The sequence below is a fragment of the Acanthochromis polyacanthus genome, chromosome 6, assembly GCF_021347895.1.
Source record: "Acanthochromis polyacanthus isolate Apoly-LR-REF ecotype Palm Island chromosome 6, KAUST_Apoly_ChrSc, whole genome shotgun sequence".
NCBI lineage: Eukaryota > Metazoa > Chordata > Actinopteri > Pomacentridae > Acanthochromis > Acanthochromis polyacanthus.
Window position 1 is genome coordinate 31,702,922 of NC_067118.1, and position 16,826 is coordinate 31,719,747.

The 16,826-nt window shown below is 45.3% G+C and overlaps 1 protein-coding gene across 1 annotated transcript in view; it reads left to right on the top strand.

The window, feature by feature from the left end:
- LOC110948294 (nuclear receptor coactivator 3-like) overlaps window positions 1-16,826 on the top strand; it is a 73,901-nt gene that overhangs the window by 50,529 nt on the left and 6,546 nt on the right. Inside the window, 18 exon segments of the mRNA XM_022189754.2 lie at window positions 774-881; window positions 1,849-2,009; window positions 3,828-3,928; window positions 4,027-4,201; window positions 6,769-6,783; window positions 6,786-6,950; window positions 7,854-7,940; window positions 8,087-8,227; window positions 8,637-8,784; window positions 9,067-9,587; window positions 9,672-10,789; window positions 10,910-11,042; window positions 11,996-12,154; window positions 12,423-12,650; window positions 13,957-14,062; window positions 14,177-14,348; window positions 14,678-15,004; window positions 15,475-15,573. Of these exon segments, the coding sequence (XP_022045446.2) occupies window positions 793-881; window positions 1,849-2,009; window positions 3,828-3,928; window positions 4,027-4,201; window positions 6,769-6,783; window positions 6,786-6,950; window positions 7,854-7,940; window positions 8,087-8,227; window positions 8,637-8,784; window positions 9,067-9,587; window positions 9,672-10,789; window positions 10,910-11,042; window positions 11,996-12,154; window positions 12,423-12,650; window positions 13,957-14,062; window positions 14,177-14,348; window positions 14,678-15,004; window positions 15,475-15,573 (3,945 nt within the window). The 5' untranslated portion in view covers window positions 774-792.

Consider the following 16,826-nt stretch of genomic DNA (forward strand, 5'->3'; position numbering starts at 1 on the left):
TTCATTCCTTCCCTCTGTTCTCTGCTCTTCCTCCTCCTCCTCCTCCTCCTCCTCTCGTCCCATCTGCCTCTCTTCCCCACAACCTTTATCAGCTCACTTCCTGGAGACGAAATGTGATGCATTATGGGAGACAGACGGCTGTCTAACAGGGTTAGTTGTGCAGCGTGGCTTATCATCAGAGACACTGCTAATCCTGTGTGTGTGTGTGTGTGTGTGTGTGTGTGTGTGTGTGTGTGTGTGTGTGTGTGTGTGTGTGTGTGTGTGTGTGTGTGTGTGTGTGTGTGTGTGTGTGTGTGTGTGTGTGTGTGTGTGTGTGTGTGTGTGTGTGTGTGTGTGTGTGTGTGTGTGTGTGTGTGTGTGTGTGTGTGTGTGTGTGTACACCATATGAGCTGATGAACTCATACATGCACAGGCCCACACACAAATAAACACAACCTCACATGCTTACTCTCATATTCTCCAAACAGGAGGAGGAGGAGGCGGCCGACGAGACATGTTTATGTTCGTCAGTCTCTGCCAGGAGAATACAATTTGCATGATATAAGCATATTTTACTCTGCTGTGTACTGTTTTGTGCCGGATCCGCTTTACAACCTGCCTGTGTTTTAGTTATTTTCGCTGAGTTCAAAAGGATGATTCCCATGTCTTCTTCCCTTCACAATTACCTATATAATAAGGGCTAAAAGGCTAAGAGGGACTATATAATCCCTTCTCTGCCTGCATTAAAGTCTTATTTACAACTCTGTGTTTGCGTGTGCTCCTTTTCCACGCAGGTGCTGATATGTGTACACGATGAGCGGATTGGGGGAGAACTCCATGGAGCCTCTGAGCTCAGAAAACCGGAAACGCAAACTCTCCACTTGCGACACGCCTGGTCTGGGGTGAGTGTGTGTTTGTGTGTGTGAGATCAGCAAACGAGGAGAGAAAGTGGGCTACTGGGTCAGTGGTTTCTTGAGTCCGGGCCACGCAGCTAGTTTGTTGATGTCTGCTGTGATGAGGAAGAGCTAAAACAGTGTGGAAAAATGTAAGAAGATTCTGCATGTAGTTTTGGTATAAAAATCAATATCTGCACTGAATTTCATCATTTGATAGCAAAATATTTCTCCCTTATTCCTGCTGGTTAAAAAACTCTAAAAAGTTGTCATTTTCTTACCTTTATTTCAGGCAAAAGTATCATGGGGCTCATTATTTGCTTTTCAAGATAAATAAAAAAAATGCTTTTGATCAGGTAAAAAAACATGACATTGAAAGGTAAATTTTTGCACACTTTTTAAAAATGAATGCCAAATTCCACCAGCCTTGTATCAGCATTTAATTATCTGTCCCTGCATTTACTTTCTATGCCTCTGATGCAGCGGTCAAATAAAGTACAATATGATGTTCTCATCTAATTCTTGTGAAGAAAGGTGACAGTACTGAAAGCTTTTTAACGCAATGTCCAGTTACCACTATCAGCGAAGGACTCGAGGCTGCAGCTCTTGATGAAATCATCGTTCTCAAACTGCAGCAAACCCCACCGATGAGACATGTTTTGCTGCACATTGTACTCAGAAGTATGGAGCTTTTCATCTATCTGCATAGCTTTCAGATAAAGAAACAACAAGTAATTTGGCAGAAGTGGAGTATTGTTGGAGATGACATAGTAGTGTGGTGGTTAGCTAATTCGTGATCGACTAGCAGCCTGTCGGGAGTCTACCCCGTCCAGAGTCAGCAGGGAGTGGCTGCAGCTCCTCTGCAACCCTACACAAGATAAAGCAGGGAGAGGTGATGGATGGATGGATAGATGGATGGAAAAATGTTTGAAGTGATGTTAGCTTAGCTTTGATCTTTTCACACTGCCCCCTGTAGGTGTGAGAGGAAGCGGCGGGAGCAGGAGAGCAAATACATTGAAGAGCTGGCGGAGCTGATCTCTGCCAACCTGAGCGACATCGACAGCTTCAACGTCAAACCAGACAAATGTGCCATCCTCAAAGAGACGGTGCGCCAGATCCGCCAGATCAAAGAGCAGGGTGAGTGGTGGACACAGTTGTCTTGAACGGTGAAGGCTGCTGAGGGTTGGAACCGGACAGGTGCACTGCAAGTTAGGTGGACTGTTTAAAAGTGTGTGTAGGAAACACTGGGAAAGGTGTTGTGGAGGGAGGGAAGCAGTGGAGACAGCTGGGGGTTAGAATGCACACGTACCTCCTCAGAGCCCAGGTGCAAGGACAAATCAGTCATTCATCTCCCACAAATTTCACTGCTTTAACTGTTTATGGTTGGGTCGAAACATCAATGCTCCGTGAACCTGTCATTCTTGTGTATGTATGTGTATTATGGCCATGCACAGCTGGCCTCGCCGGGGGCTGTTTAATTGGATGTTTGCAGGTAATCACATGCCCATCCATTTTGCTGAACTGCCAAATTATTAGTTCAGTTACATCTGCTGTTGTCACAGTTCCGTCTCCATTATGCTGCGGTCATTTCTGCAGCAAACAATTTAGAAAGCTGCCGGCTGGGACGTTTGCTTTGCAGATAGATGCACCATCAGGGACACATGCTGACGAATTTTAACTCCTGGATTCAGACGTGTGTCAGTTTGAATTTTTCCATTCGAGATGAATTTCTGGAGATCAGAGGGGAGAGCCGGTGGTGAATTTTGTTCTTTCTTGTTTCTGCTCAGCTCAGTCAGTGTCTGCCACCTCGACAGGAAGGGGAAGAGGCTACAGCTGGCCCTGACTGGCTGCTGACAGGTTACCATAGTTACAGGAAGTGAAGACAGAAATGACACGGGCGTTTAGACTCGTCTCTCGCTTTCTACCTGTTCCTCTTCTCCTCTTCTCACTTTCAGTTGCTCTTCCTGCCAGTCTTCATTTTGCTCTTTTCTCCATCACTCTGTCCTGTTTTTCATCTGGCTGGGATTTAATATTCTCTGCTCTTGCGTCTTCCTCCTCTTCGGCTTCTCAGTTTTTTTCCCCCCTCATGTCTCATCTGTATTGCAGCACAATGAGTTGCAGCATCTTTAGGTTTGCTCCCAGCATCTTAAGATATTGAATGAGCTGATTGAGTGCAGCCTCTCTCTTTCTGTCTCATTCCTTTCCCTCTTTCGTTCAGTCCTTCTCTACCTAACTTTACAGTGCCTGTCTGTAGGCAACAGTGGCTTTTTTCTTTCTTTGTGTGGGTATCCGTGCCCCTTGGGAGCTAATCAAATAGAATGATTCCTGTAGCCAAGCAGCCCCCGCCTCTTTCTCAGACCAAGCCCTGTATTAATACAACCCAAACATTATCGCAAGCATCGTCTTCAGCCCCGGACCTCCCCGTCTCCCTCTTTCTCTCCGTCTTCCTTTTTCCCTCTCCCAGCCTCAGCCCCTCCATTAATTCAGGTGTCTCAGCTCCTGCCCCTGCACCATTACAGCTTCCAGAGCCTCTCTAGCTCTCTCCTGCCTCTCTCTCTCTCAGCCCCAGCCTACCAGACAGTCCCTCACAGTCTGACACTGAATATAAAGCATGAGGACGGCAGCTACCTGCTCCACATGCACCCAGCCCTCTACTCCTCCTGACGGGCTCCTCAGAGAAACCTGCCTCCGTCCATCTCCCTCCTCACCTGTAGTTTTAAATCCCCCCCACCTCCCTAAAAAAAGTGAAGATTGAGAAACGCTGCCCCCTGCTGGTGCGGCTAGAGTAGTGAATGACTGGCAGCTTCCTCGAGTTTCAGGTATCGTGGCTCTCACCTTGTGTTTCTCCTTTGCTCTTTTTGTTGCTTCCTTTGCAGGCAGCTGCGATTCAAGAGGCTGTTTGTGATGTTCTTTGTAACTCATTCTTCTCTTCACCTTACCCTGCCTCTCCCGCAGGAAAAGCTTCTTCCAACGATGACGACGTCCAGAAGTCAGACGTGTCCTCAACTGGTCAAGGGGTCATCGACAAGGACCACCTGGGGCCGCTGCTGCTGCAGGTGAGTCCAGCTCTCTCAGCCCTGTCAATCATGCCATGTTTATTCATGTTTTGATCGGGCAGCCGGCAGGTGGTGACTTCTTCTCTCTGTGCTGCCAGGCTCTGGACGGTTTCCTGTTTGTGGTGAACCGGGAGGGCAGCATCGTGTTTGTGTCGGACAACGTGACGCAGTACCTGCAGTACAAACAGGAGGAGCTCATCAACACCAGCGTGTACAACATTCTCCATGAGGACGACAGGGAGGAGTTTCACAAGAACCTGCCCAAGACCAACAGTGAGAAACACTCTCTCACACACACACACACACACACACACACACACACACACACACACACACACACACACACACACACACACACACACACACACACACACGCACACACACATATATAAAGAAACACTCACGGGGGAAGCTGCACATCTGCTCCGAAGTAAACCCTACTTGACATCTTCCACAGGGCCGAGGTATAGAACAAACTTTGAGAGGTTACAACACCTCTGTGCACACGTCAACGTAAACTCACTGACTTATTTATTCATGCTCCTCCGGTCTTTACTCCATCTCTTGTTATAATGAGGAGCTCCTGGGAAGAAGGTTCCTGTGCATGAGAGCTATTCAGAAACACACACACACACACACACACACACACACACACACACACACACACACACACACCTGACAAAACACACGTGTGCACAGGAGCACCCACCCACTCGGTGCTAAGCAGGCAGAGCGTAGCGCAGCTGTCAGTCACACTCAGTGGTCCAGACAGTGTAAAACAGGCCCGGGCTCTATTCAGATCCCATGGCAGCCATCTGGAAACTACGTACTGCTGAATAATGCACCTCCACACTTTCCTCTGCTTAATTCACTATGTGTTTGCATGTGCACGTGTGTGACTTGCTGTCAGTTATGGAGGAAGTATTCAGACCCAAGTCAAAATACTATTAATACTGTAAGTCTGAGAAATGTGCTTTTCAAATTAAAAGTCCTGCATTAAATATCTTTATATTTCTGCTTAAATACACATATGTAAGTATAATCAGAAAAATGTCTGTTGAGAAAAATGACTCCAGTGGTTTGCTGATCATTAGATTTTCATGAATTATTGCGTAAGCAGCATTTTATTCTTGTGGTTCGTTGAGGTGGGTGCTACAATTATTTTATATAGACCTACGACTAATAATTTTCATTATGTATTAATACTTGATATATTTTTAATTGACTTGTTTGCTTATTCGGTTAAAAAAAATCTGAATATAATAAGAACTGCCCATTGTGATTAACTAAAGAGGCACTTTAACACACAACAGCGGTTCAAATCTCAAAATTATTAAAAAACGCATTTCAGTAATTTTAATGAAAATCAACACATTTAAGAGGCTGACTGCAGGAAATGTTTTTGCATAAACATGGTTGAAATTATTTGTTCTTTAGCACGGTTCTTCAGTAGATGTACTTTACTCAAGGACTTTGGCAGTAATGTGTTTTTTTTGGATGCTGTGTGTGCGTGTAAACCCATGAGTATGTGCACAGAGCACTATTTATAAAGCTGATTAATTATGGATATGTGTGCTCGACTGAACCTGCTAGTCGATTAACTCGGCAGTAATGTTCCTGAGCGCTGGCGTCTCCGGCATGTCATTGACACGTTCTCTCACTTATTCCTCCTCTTCCCTTGCACGCTCCTTTATTCATTCACTCTCTTTTAAGACTCATCTTTATCTACTTTTCCTCTGAGCGTCCCCCGTGTCTCTCTCAACTCACTCCTTCTCCGCCTCATTCATACTTAATATGGCTGCCTGCGAAGATGAATATTGTGGTTGTCTGTTCCTCAACCTGCCTCTCTCGTCGCTCTCCCACCCCTCATTGTGTCTTGCTCTGCTGCTCTGCCCCTTCATTATCTTTTGGGCCCATGAATGAAATGCGCTCTCGCTGCACATTCCTGTGGGATGACCGCTGACCATGCCAGCTATAGTTAAATACACACACAGAAACACACGCATGCAACAAAAACAGACACACACACGCCCGTGCGCAGAGCATGAAGTGAGCTTTTGTTGCTGGCCCCCGTGTTTTGACCCCTCTGTCTTGCCTCGCTGTTAGCTAATTGCGTCTGAGGGGAGATGTCGGCCCCGGTGACTGTACTGCTGTTTTTTCTCTGTCGAGGAGAGAAACCCAAGGCCTTGTTAAATCACCTCTCACTATCACACAGCACCTCCCCACCACTACCACGCTACCCCCTGACATGTCTCGCTCTCCTGGGTCCTCTCTTGTATCCTCCCTGCACCTGCCAGACAGAAACCTCCAGCCAGCTCAAGGCTCCCCGATAAGGCTTCACACAGACCTTGGAGGACAGTTGGATGTCTCTCTGAAGTTTGGCTCCCCTTTCCCTCTCCCTTTTTCTCGCTCTCCCTGTGAAGGTGACCCCGTCTAAATGTGTGTGTGTGCGTGCCGTGATGAGGAGTCAGGGTCTAAATGAGGATAGATGGCTGAGTGTCCCTGGCCTCTGCCCACTGCAGAGCAGACTGAGAGGGAAAGATATTGGAAATCGACACCTTGGCTACATTAATCCCATGGTCCATTTAGCCAGGGATCCGAACAGCAGGAGAGGCTTCTGCTTCTCAATTTAAGAGGGAAAATACATGTTGCAGTGTGGTTTGTTTGTTTTGTTTGTTGTCGTGTGTGTGTGTGGATCTGTGGCAGGATAGGGTGTGAGCTGTTTGTGATATTTGATTACAGGCAATCCATTCATAGCTGTGTCTGTGGTTTTCAATCCCAGAAGCTTCATTCCGTGTTACTCCCAAGTGTAAATTCCCTTTGTTTGCGTTCCTTTTTAGTAAATGGAGTGTCGTGGGGAACGAGGCAGCCCGACAGAAGAGTCACACCTTCACTTGCCGGATGCTGGTCAAATTTGGCCATGGCCACGGCCCCATGGAGGAGGGGCCAGGAGGGCCACGCTACGAGACCATGCAGTGTTTTGCTCTTACCCAGCCCAAGGCCATGATTGAGGAGGGGGAAGGTAGGAGGGAGCCGGAAACATCCTCCTACACTCAAAAATGTGTTATGATTAGTGTGATCTACCTTGTATGTTTGACTCTCACTGTGCAGAATGATGTAAAAGATGAAGAGAGAAGATTTGTCGCTGCTCGCCTTCAATTCAGAGCGTGATACTGTGAATCATAGTCGGTGTGATTTTGAAAATTACAGCTACATAGACTGAAAATAGACTTTACAGTAAAGTTCAACACATCTTGTCAGTAGTGGTTAAACCTTCGAAATGAATAATATTTGCACATTTGCATACTATTTTATATATATTTCTCAGTGAGGCAAATTGAGTCAATGTGTTGGGGAGGGGGAGGTTAAATTTATTTTTTGTAGACAAACCCCATCACGATGCACAATTATTCAGTATTTTATGTCCTTAAACATAGTTGACGAGAAAATCTAAAAGACAGAGAAATTTATATCTAAATGTATAATAAAATACATCAAAAAATGACGAATGTTGGAAATAAAACATACCAATGCAACGAAACAGCTATATAATTTTTTGTTGTTGTTTTTACCTAAAGGTGCTCAGGTACAGAACTGATTTTTGTTGCATGCGAACAAAAAATAATACAGTAAAAATGGTTTTATGTCGCTGAGAAAATGCCAAATGTCTGACAAAAACCTAGAAGAAACTCTTAAGATGCAAAACAAATCAATTTAGAATATTAAAGTGACATTAATGTGGAACTCTTCATCTTGACACCCACTGGGCTCAGGAGTGCAAACTTTTGCACTTTCATTTGTCTAAATTTGGTTTAAACTTCCTTTAAAACATCTCTTGTCATTTTTCAGTGAGATCTGCTGAAAACAAAAACAGTAAGCCCTACGTACGTGTAATAAATAGTGACACTCGCCGTCTCACCTGCAGACCTCCAGTCATGTATGATCTGTGTGGCCCGTCGAGTGACAGCCATGGAGAGAACGGAGAGTTTCAACACCCGGCACGAGCTCTCAGGTGAGCAGCTGCATCCTCACTAAACAAACACAGAAACTCAGACAGGCCACGATGTTCATTCTTCATCCATTAACAGCTTTGACTTATTCCTCTTGCGTCTCCCTGTTTTCTCTCTCCACTTGTCCTCCTTCTGTCCTCCCCGGCAGGTAAACTGATTCAGATCGACCAGAACTCTCTGCGAGCTTCGATGCGTCCCGGCTGGGAGGATTTGTTGAGGCGCTGCATTCAGATGTTCCTTCAGCACAGTGACGGGCAGCCGTGGTCGCACAAACGCCACTACCATGAGGGTGGGTCACACATGAACACTCACACAGCTGGAATCAGCCACTTTTTGAAGAAGATCTGGAGGCGAAGGCATAAGGATGCTGCTGCATTTAAGTTACTCTGTAGTTTGTTTAGTCTAATTTATAGGCCTGCATTGATAGCAGTGAACAGTTGCTGCTGCTTCTCTTTTCAAGGGAAAAAAAAAAGCCAGAATCTCAATGAGACCTGCTGTTTAAACACATAAACGCATATACGCACCTCATGCATTAGTAGTTCAATATTGATCTCATGAATAAGAATGTCTGAGCGCTACAACATTGATCTTCGTTGTAATTGCAGAGTTACTTTCAACATAACGGCAGTGATTGATGACCTTTGTTATCGGTTAAGTGTTTCGGGGTGTTTAATCTGTCCTTTTATCTGCCTGTGCAGCCTTTCTGCAGGGTCATGCCGAGACGCCGCTGTACCGCTTCTCCCTGTCTGACGGCACTCCAGTCACAGCGCAGACCAAGAGCAAACTGTACCGTCACCCCATGAGCAACGAGCCTCAAGGCTTCATCTCCACTCACCTACTACAGAGGTCAGAAACTGGAAATACAAACGCAGCATTCTAACACAGCAAAGTATGTCTCATTTGCCATACAACAAAAAGAAGCACTTCCAGCATGTCTGTGTGAAGCAGCATAGGCATTCATTCCACATAAATAGCTCAAGTAGCAGCTCGAGTAGCTTTTATACACCGACGTCGGTGAACAGTAAGAAGACTCCGCACAGGCTGAACCTCCGCAATCTAAGATTTCCATTTCCAAGGTTTTTTGCACTTTTCCAGCCTTTTGATAGTTTTCTGTCTCTTTCCACACAGGGAACCAAATGGTTACCGCTCAGCACCAGGTGGGAACATGATGCCAAACGCTATGCGACAACAGGGCATGGGAGGTCCCAACCCAAATGCCCAAATGAATGTGAATACCGGTGGAGGGATGGGGATGGGGGGCATGGGTGGCATGAACAGGGGCTTCAGCATGAATGAGCAGGGCCACATGGGTCACATGGGTCAGATGGGAGGCAGCTCTATGTACGGAGGGAGTGGTGGAGGAGGAGGTGGAGGTGGAGGAATGGGCAACCGCATGATGCAGATGAATCAGATGGGGCAGATGAATCAAGTGGGGCACATGAATCAGATGGGTCCCATGAGTCACCCAGGTCAAGGCATGCAGCAGCACCAACAGCAGCCTCCTTTCCAGAGCAGTGGTGGGTTTGGGCTCAGTGGCATGAACAGCCCCTCGGGGAGCCCCAGAATGGGCGGCCCACAGCAAGGGCTCCTGATGTCACCCCGTAACCGAGGGAGCCCAAAGATGGGGGCCAACCAGTTCTCACCTGGAGGTAAGTCTGTTGGTGACTTCAGCTTCATTGATGAATTTGTTGACTGCTTGTTTGGATGTTTTATGATTTTTCTTCCTGTTCCAGGCATGCACTCTCCTCTGAGTGGCATTGGCAGTGGTGGAGGAAGTGGCGGCAACTCCACTACCTTCTCCAGCAGCTCCCTAAATGCGCTACAAGCCATCAGTGAAGGAGTAGGAAGCTCACTCCCCTCCACCCTAACTTCCCCTTCACCAGCCCACAAACCAGACAGCTCTCCCAGTATCCACTCCTCCTCCTCCTCCCAACCCAGTCAGTCGACCAAACCAGGCCAAGATGGCTCGAAAAGCCCAGCTGGAGGGTTAGGGCCCGGACCCGGCGACCATCATCACCCCATGCACCATCACCACCATCTTCAGCATCCTCAGGCTGAGAGTTCTGGAGATCGACCAGACAGCCAGGCAACTATAGGGACTAAAGAGTCTGGAGAGGGAAGCAATGAGGCGGGGGTGGCGAGCTCCGAACCCCCACGGAGGGTGCCAGACAGTAAAGGCCACAAGAAATTGCTTCAGTTGCTTACTTCACCCACTGAGGAGCTGGGAATAGGTGGCAGCGGGCCAACAGGGCCGCCTGTACCACCTCCACAAACCAGCAGCAGCACTCCTACAGGCGCAGACAGTAAGGATACCACTGGAGGGATGACCAGCCCTTCATCCACTGGAGTGTCCTCTTCTTCTTCAGCCAGTGCCAATCCAGGCCAGGCGACCGGGCCAGGGGCTGTGTCAGCATCAATGTCATCAGCCCACTATACAGGTTCACTGCAAGAAAAGCACAAGATCCTCCACAAGCTTCTTCAAAACGGCAATACTCCAGATGAAGTTGCTAAGATCACAGCAGAGGCTACAGGAAAGGTGTCACTCGGCGGGCAGGAAGGTGGTGAGGTTGGAGCAGGAGGCTCAGGGGCAGGATCAGGCCCTGGGTTGATCATGGACCCCAAACAGGAGCAGCACAGTCCCAAGAAGGAGAAGACCCATGCCCTCCTCCACTACCTCCTCAACAAGGATGATTCCAAAGAGCCAGTTGATGTCAAACCCAAACTAGAAGAGCTGGAGGGGAAGGGACCACCAGGAGCTGGCAGTGGTGCACCACGGTCTGGCCCCGGATCTGGGTCTGGCCCTGCACCAGAACATCCTGAGAGCAAAATCAAGTCCGAACCACCCGATGACGTAAGATTGGAATTACTGTAACTGTAACCTTGTCGTTATTAAATGTTTTGTCTTTGGCCATCTGGATGAGTATGAACCTTCACAGACGAAATGACTAATTTGTGTTATTTTAATGTACAGTTGCACAACCTGGAGTCCATCCTGGGAGATCTGAGAGGTTCAAGCTCTGACTTTTACCCAGATCAGGCTGGAGGTGGAGGGACCAACGACACAGGAAACAAATCCCAGGGTTGCCTTGACGACAGCCTGCAGGGTGAGTGGTTCAAGGATCAACGCCTATGAGAAGTGACAGTTACACAGAGGGCGGGTGTTATAACATCATATGTGATGATATCAATATAAAATGCCACTGAAACAGCGCCTGGCACCATCATATGCTGTTTTTCTGAGTTTTGTTTTACTCCTACAGCAAATACAAATGTCACTATTTTTCCTGTGTCGGGTTTTTTTTCAGCTGTGATGAAGTCTGTTCCTTCCTTGCAAGATTTTGAACTGATCATTTGACCAAAAGAGTGGCAAAAAGTACAGCTTTAGTTTCAAAGGAAAGAAAAAAAAAACTTTTTTTTAACAAAAAGCTAAACTCTGGCTTATAATCACTCCCAATGGAATCACACTTAGAATTTAATTATGTTTAGAAGATTCAAAGCTTTGGATTCAAATGCAGCACTTAGAAAAGCTGTTTAAAAGTGCAGGAGTATTGAATACTTTGAAAATGCATTTATATCTTCACTCTCTGAATAAATGATGACTCATAAGGCTATGTACACTGGGAGGCTAAAAAGGTGACTGAGTTTAGCAGCACCAAGTTATAATGGGAGTCTGCCCAAAATAAAGTGCATTTCAAAGTTTGTTTTTCAAAAGATTTGGTTTCCAATTTGCATTTTCTAATTGATTGTTTCTTCCTTTTCATCTGAACTATATTATTTTACTGTTGAGTATTTGTCTGTTCTCTGCATTATTAGTGGCCTGACTATTAGTTTTGTTGTGTTGATTATTTTGTATATAATTTTTTTGTGTTTTGAAGGTCCTCTTGAAGTAGAATTTTGATTGTTACTTACTTTATCTATCTATCAAAAATGTGAAAAATATTATGGATAAGGTATCAGTCTTTTTCAAAATTTCACAGGGCGCTGGAATATTTTTATTTAACTTAAATTACACAGACATCACTAACAGTTCTCAACGCTTCATACTTTTTGTGTACAGGAAGTCCAGGAATGGGTCCAGGACCTCGGGGGCCCTTCCAAAGGGCCATGTCTATGGATGGGAAGCCTCCTGGTGGGCCTGGAGGACCAGGTCGACGCCCCATGCTTATCAAGCAGGAGAACGTGATGGGCAGCCCAGATGGCTACCCAGGAAACATGGGTGTGTTCATGTTACCCAGCATTTATTTTCTCAGCACATTTCCTTACATTGTTTCTCTGCCTCTCTCCTCGCACTGTTTTTTGGGTATTTGTTCCCCAGTTCAGTTCAGGTCCTTGATGATATTTCAATTTCTTGTTGCCTACATGACGAACATATTCAAGAAATTATTAAAAAATTAAAAGTTAAGGACCAAGACTCGGACATATTGCCCTCCTTAAGCACTTTAATGATTCTGACAAATGTACATTGGGTGTTTTTGTGCTACCAGGACCAATGAATAGAGGCATGGTTCCCCAGAGGTCTCCCATGGGGGGTTCAGGGGACTGGGGCATGCCCCGTTCTAGTGCCAGCCCTGTGGGCTCAGCAGGCCACCCATCCATGATGCGCCCAGGCATGGAGTACAACAATGGCAAGATGATGTCAGGATCCATGGTCAGCCGGTCCAACAGTTTACCAGGAACGAGGTCGATGCTGCAGCAACAGCTAATGGATATGGGTTCGTCTGTCATATTGATGACTTTAGAGGAAATATCTCACACACAGAGCTACATGAAGATATATTCCAGGGAGAAGTGTGAAAGTGTCAAAAAACACATTTAGAAAGTCTGCAGTCATGCTAGCAGCTCTGTGAGGCTTCACTCAGGCACAGCACTGCTCAGAGCTGCATGAAAACATCAGCATGTTTCCATATTCACCATCTTAATTTAATCCTGTTAGCATGCTAACATTTGGAAGATAGAACTGAACACGTGCAGCTATGGCTGATGGGGATTGCATTGGTTCTTAAAAGTTTAGTTCTTAAAGTTGAAATTGAAATTTCAATCTGATGATGGCATTATGTTACAGTTCACTCTAGGGGGAACATGAAGGTTTATGCTTCATGACAGTCATTGAGATATTTCTGTCTGAAGCAAAGAAGTGAAGCAGCTCACTGACTACGGACTATGGATTATCATCCATTGCGTTGCGGCACTAGTCCATCTGTTTTCTTCCCTTTATCTGGGGTTGAGTCATGATAGCAGTATGCCAAGCAGGCCATTCCAGACAAAACTTGCCCAATCAATACATTCCAATTCCAGTGGTGTTACCAGGCTAGATAAGATATGTAGTTCCTCCAGTGAGGTCGAGGTTTGCTTTAGAGTGTCTTCCTATTCAAACGAAGTCGCCCAGGAAGCATCCTTATCGAATGTCCGAACCTCCACTGCTGGAACGGTGACTCTACTCTGAGCTTCTTCCAAATGTCTTAGCTCCTCATTCAGTCTCCAAGGCTGAGCCCAGCCACCCTACAGAGGAAACTTATTCCAACCACTTGTCTCTGTGACCTCATTCTTTCAGTCACTACCCAGAGCTAATGACCATAAGTGAGGTTTTCGAACGCATATTAACTTGTAAACCGATAGCTTTGCCTTAGTTCCCTCCTGACCACGACAGTCTGGTGCAACACTGCATTACTGCTGATGCTGCACTAATCAGTCTGTCTGTCTCATGCTTCATTTCACTGTCACTTGTGAACAAGATCCTGAGATACTTAAACACCCTTCTCACCCCAGTGGCCCCTTTAGATCTGGTCCATGGATATCACAAACGTGATCAAAGCACAAATCCACTAGATCTTGGACGAAGATTATGAACTGGCCTGTTTTTTGGGGGGAATGCACCAAATTTTTAGGCAGCCTTACATGACATGAACAGACTAACACATCGAGGTTGTCCCTGTTCATTACATTCTGTCTGTATCACCTGTGTCGACTGACTGTTAGACACTCTCGACATGTATAAATGATTTTGTCTTTTTGGTTTAGGAGGCTCTGCTGACATGGGGATGGGCATGAGCCCCTTTGGCCAGCAGGGTCAACCCAACCAGTCCCCCTCCTGGCCAGACTCCATGATGAGCATGGAGGGCAACAGGTCAGTGCAACATCCATTATGGTCTCTGTTTAATCCTTAACAGCTTAAATGGGCTAAAGACATAGTTTATCCTGAACCTTGTGGTGAGTTTCAGTATATATGTGTGTGTTGTAGACGCCAGTTTGGCAACACTTTGGATGATCTTCTGGTTCCACCGACCACCAGTGAGGGTCAGAGCGATGAACGGGCGCTCCTGGACCAGCTGGACTCTCTGCTGAATAATACAGATGGCATCGCATTGGAGGAGATTGACCGAGCTCTGGGCATCCCAGACCTCGTCAGTCAGGTAACAAAACATTTAAAGACCCTGGCTAACCAATGTACCATCTATGTGCTCGTCTAGATCTCTTTTGAAGTGATTTAAAAGGAGAAAAGATCAGTTTGCATATGATGACTCACAGGCGAGCGTTATGTTCGTCTTTGCATTCACTATTTCAGCCATGACTCATCGTGTTCAGACTGTTCTCTCACTGAAAAGAGATAGATGAGCCCAGAGGAGTCTGTCTGTGCTGCTTAAAAAAAGACAATTACAGAACCAGCCAATTGAAAATTAATCAATTAGAGGAAGAAGTTTGACAAACCTCACTTTTTGTCCTCTTGTCCTGTCTACTCCAGACGCAGGGAGCAGAGCAGCAGCTGGAGCCTTTTCCTGGGCAGGACCCTTCCATGGTGCTCGACCAGAAGCCACTGTATGGACAAGGGTATCCTGGACCGCCTGCCATGCCTATGCAGTCTGGCTATGGAGGGAACCCTATGCAGGGTCAGGCTCAGCAGGGCGGTTTTGGGCCTATTCTCTCACAGATGGGCCAAGGGGGCAGCTTCCCTGGTATGGGAGGAATGGGGGGCATGGGGCATCCTCGTGCCAACATGATGAGACCCAGGATGATGAGTGCCAACAAGCCAATGAGGCTTCAGCTGCAACAGAGACTGCAGGGACAACAGGTACGAACCCAAAAATATCATTGATTATTAATTTACACATAAACAAGCTTATCTTGAAGTTGTCCCAATATTGTAAATCTCATCTCACTACAAATGTATGCAGGTTATTCACACTGAAAGAAAAACAGATTCAGGTGTAATAATATTTAAAATAAAATCAGCAGATGCCTTACATCTCAGAGAAAGCAAGGAAATATCAAATGCAATATTCCAACTGCCTGACCTTGAAAACACAAATTGGCTTTTTCATTTTGAAATTGGGAGCAGCATCCTGGAGTTGAGACTCGAGTGATGTCTAATCCTTGATTTTCTTGTCATCACAAAAATGTTACAGTTCATTCAGTGGGTTTCTTTTCTTGAAGATAACATATTCATGCACCATGCATGGTTTTATGTGCAGTGCGTATGATTATTCTGTCAGGTAAATGTGAACATTTGCTGTAACTTCTTATGTTATCTCTTTCTTGAAGTTTATGAATCAGACACGACAGAGCATGGCCATGAAGATGGAGAACCCAGGGGGCAACCCTGGCATGAGGCCCGGCATGCAGCCTGGCATGGGAGGGCAGGTAGGTGACAAAATCCTTATTGCTTCTATTTAGTGGTAAATCATTGGAATGCTGTCCTTGCAATAAGACTATTTTGTTTAAATAGAACAAATTTTAGCTGTAGCTTGTAGCTAAGCACTACATCATAGCATAGATATACTGTGTAGAACAAAAGTAAACAAATGTGCAATATCACTTAATTGTGATTCAAAATTATATCACCATTAAAAAGACTGTATTGAAAATACACCCCCAAAATGGAAGCTACATTACAACATAAATGAATAGACCTGTAATCACTAAAATGGAACTAAGTACATTTTTAAACAGTTTAACTGCATGAACACGGTTATAAATGATCTGTGAACACCAGAATCTTTATAGTTTTGGACCTATCTGCTGTCTGCATGTTTGCATCATGGCTCCACATGGCAAAGAAAATGTCAGAGATCATGAGAAAGTTGACTTTGAGACGTTACAAAGATGAAAAGGTTGAAAGAGTGTCTGTTATCAAGTAAAAATCAGTAGATTACAGTTGTATCCATAATCAGGACATATCAAAAGATTTTTTATGCCACTAATCAGGGCCTCAGTTGCCACACCCTAAAATAAAGCTACACATCACATGCTATTTACACGGTCTAGCTCTGAAAACCAGGCAGACAAGTGCTTCCGACTTGGCACAGGAGTCATCAGTTGAAATGCTGAAAGAGTTTCTTTGACAGCTCAGATAGTTTGAATTACAGTGTATAACATGAAGTTTTATGGATAGCATTTAAGAAAAAAAAACTTTTTATGCTGTTGAGCACAAGACTGCAAGATGGCACTTTGCTAAAGAACATGTAAAAAAACCTGATGAATATTGCGAGATAAAGATAAATTTGTTCAACTCAGATGTGGTCCAGCATGTTTTGTATGAACCTGATTAGGGATGCCACAGTAAATGCATAGTCCTGACTATAAAGCACAGAGGTAGGAGTGTGATGATCTGGGACTGTATTAATACATACAACAAAATACTGTCTGACATGATGACCGATGGTCTGCAGAAACTTGACAAAAGAGGAATTTTCCAGCGTGATAGCAATTCAAAGCACCCTACCAAAATCATACAAGCGATTCTAAAGAAGAAAAATGTCAAAACTATAACTTATTGTCACTTACTTTACCTATACTTGAATCCAGTAGAACATATTTGGGGTATTTTGAAGAGAACGGTAGAACAACTCCAACCCTCCAGTCCAGATATAAAATCTGTGGAATCTGGTAATTCA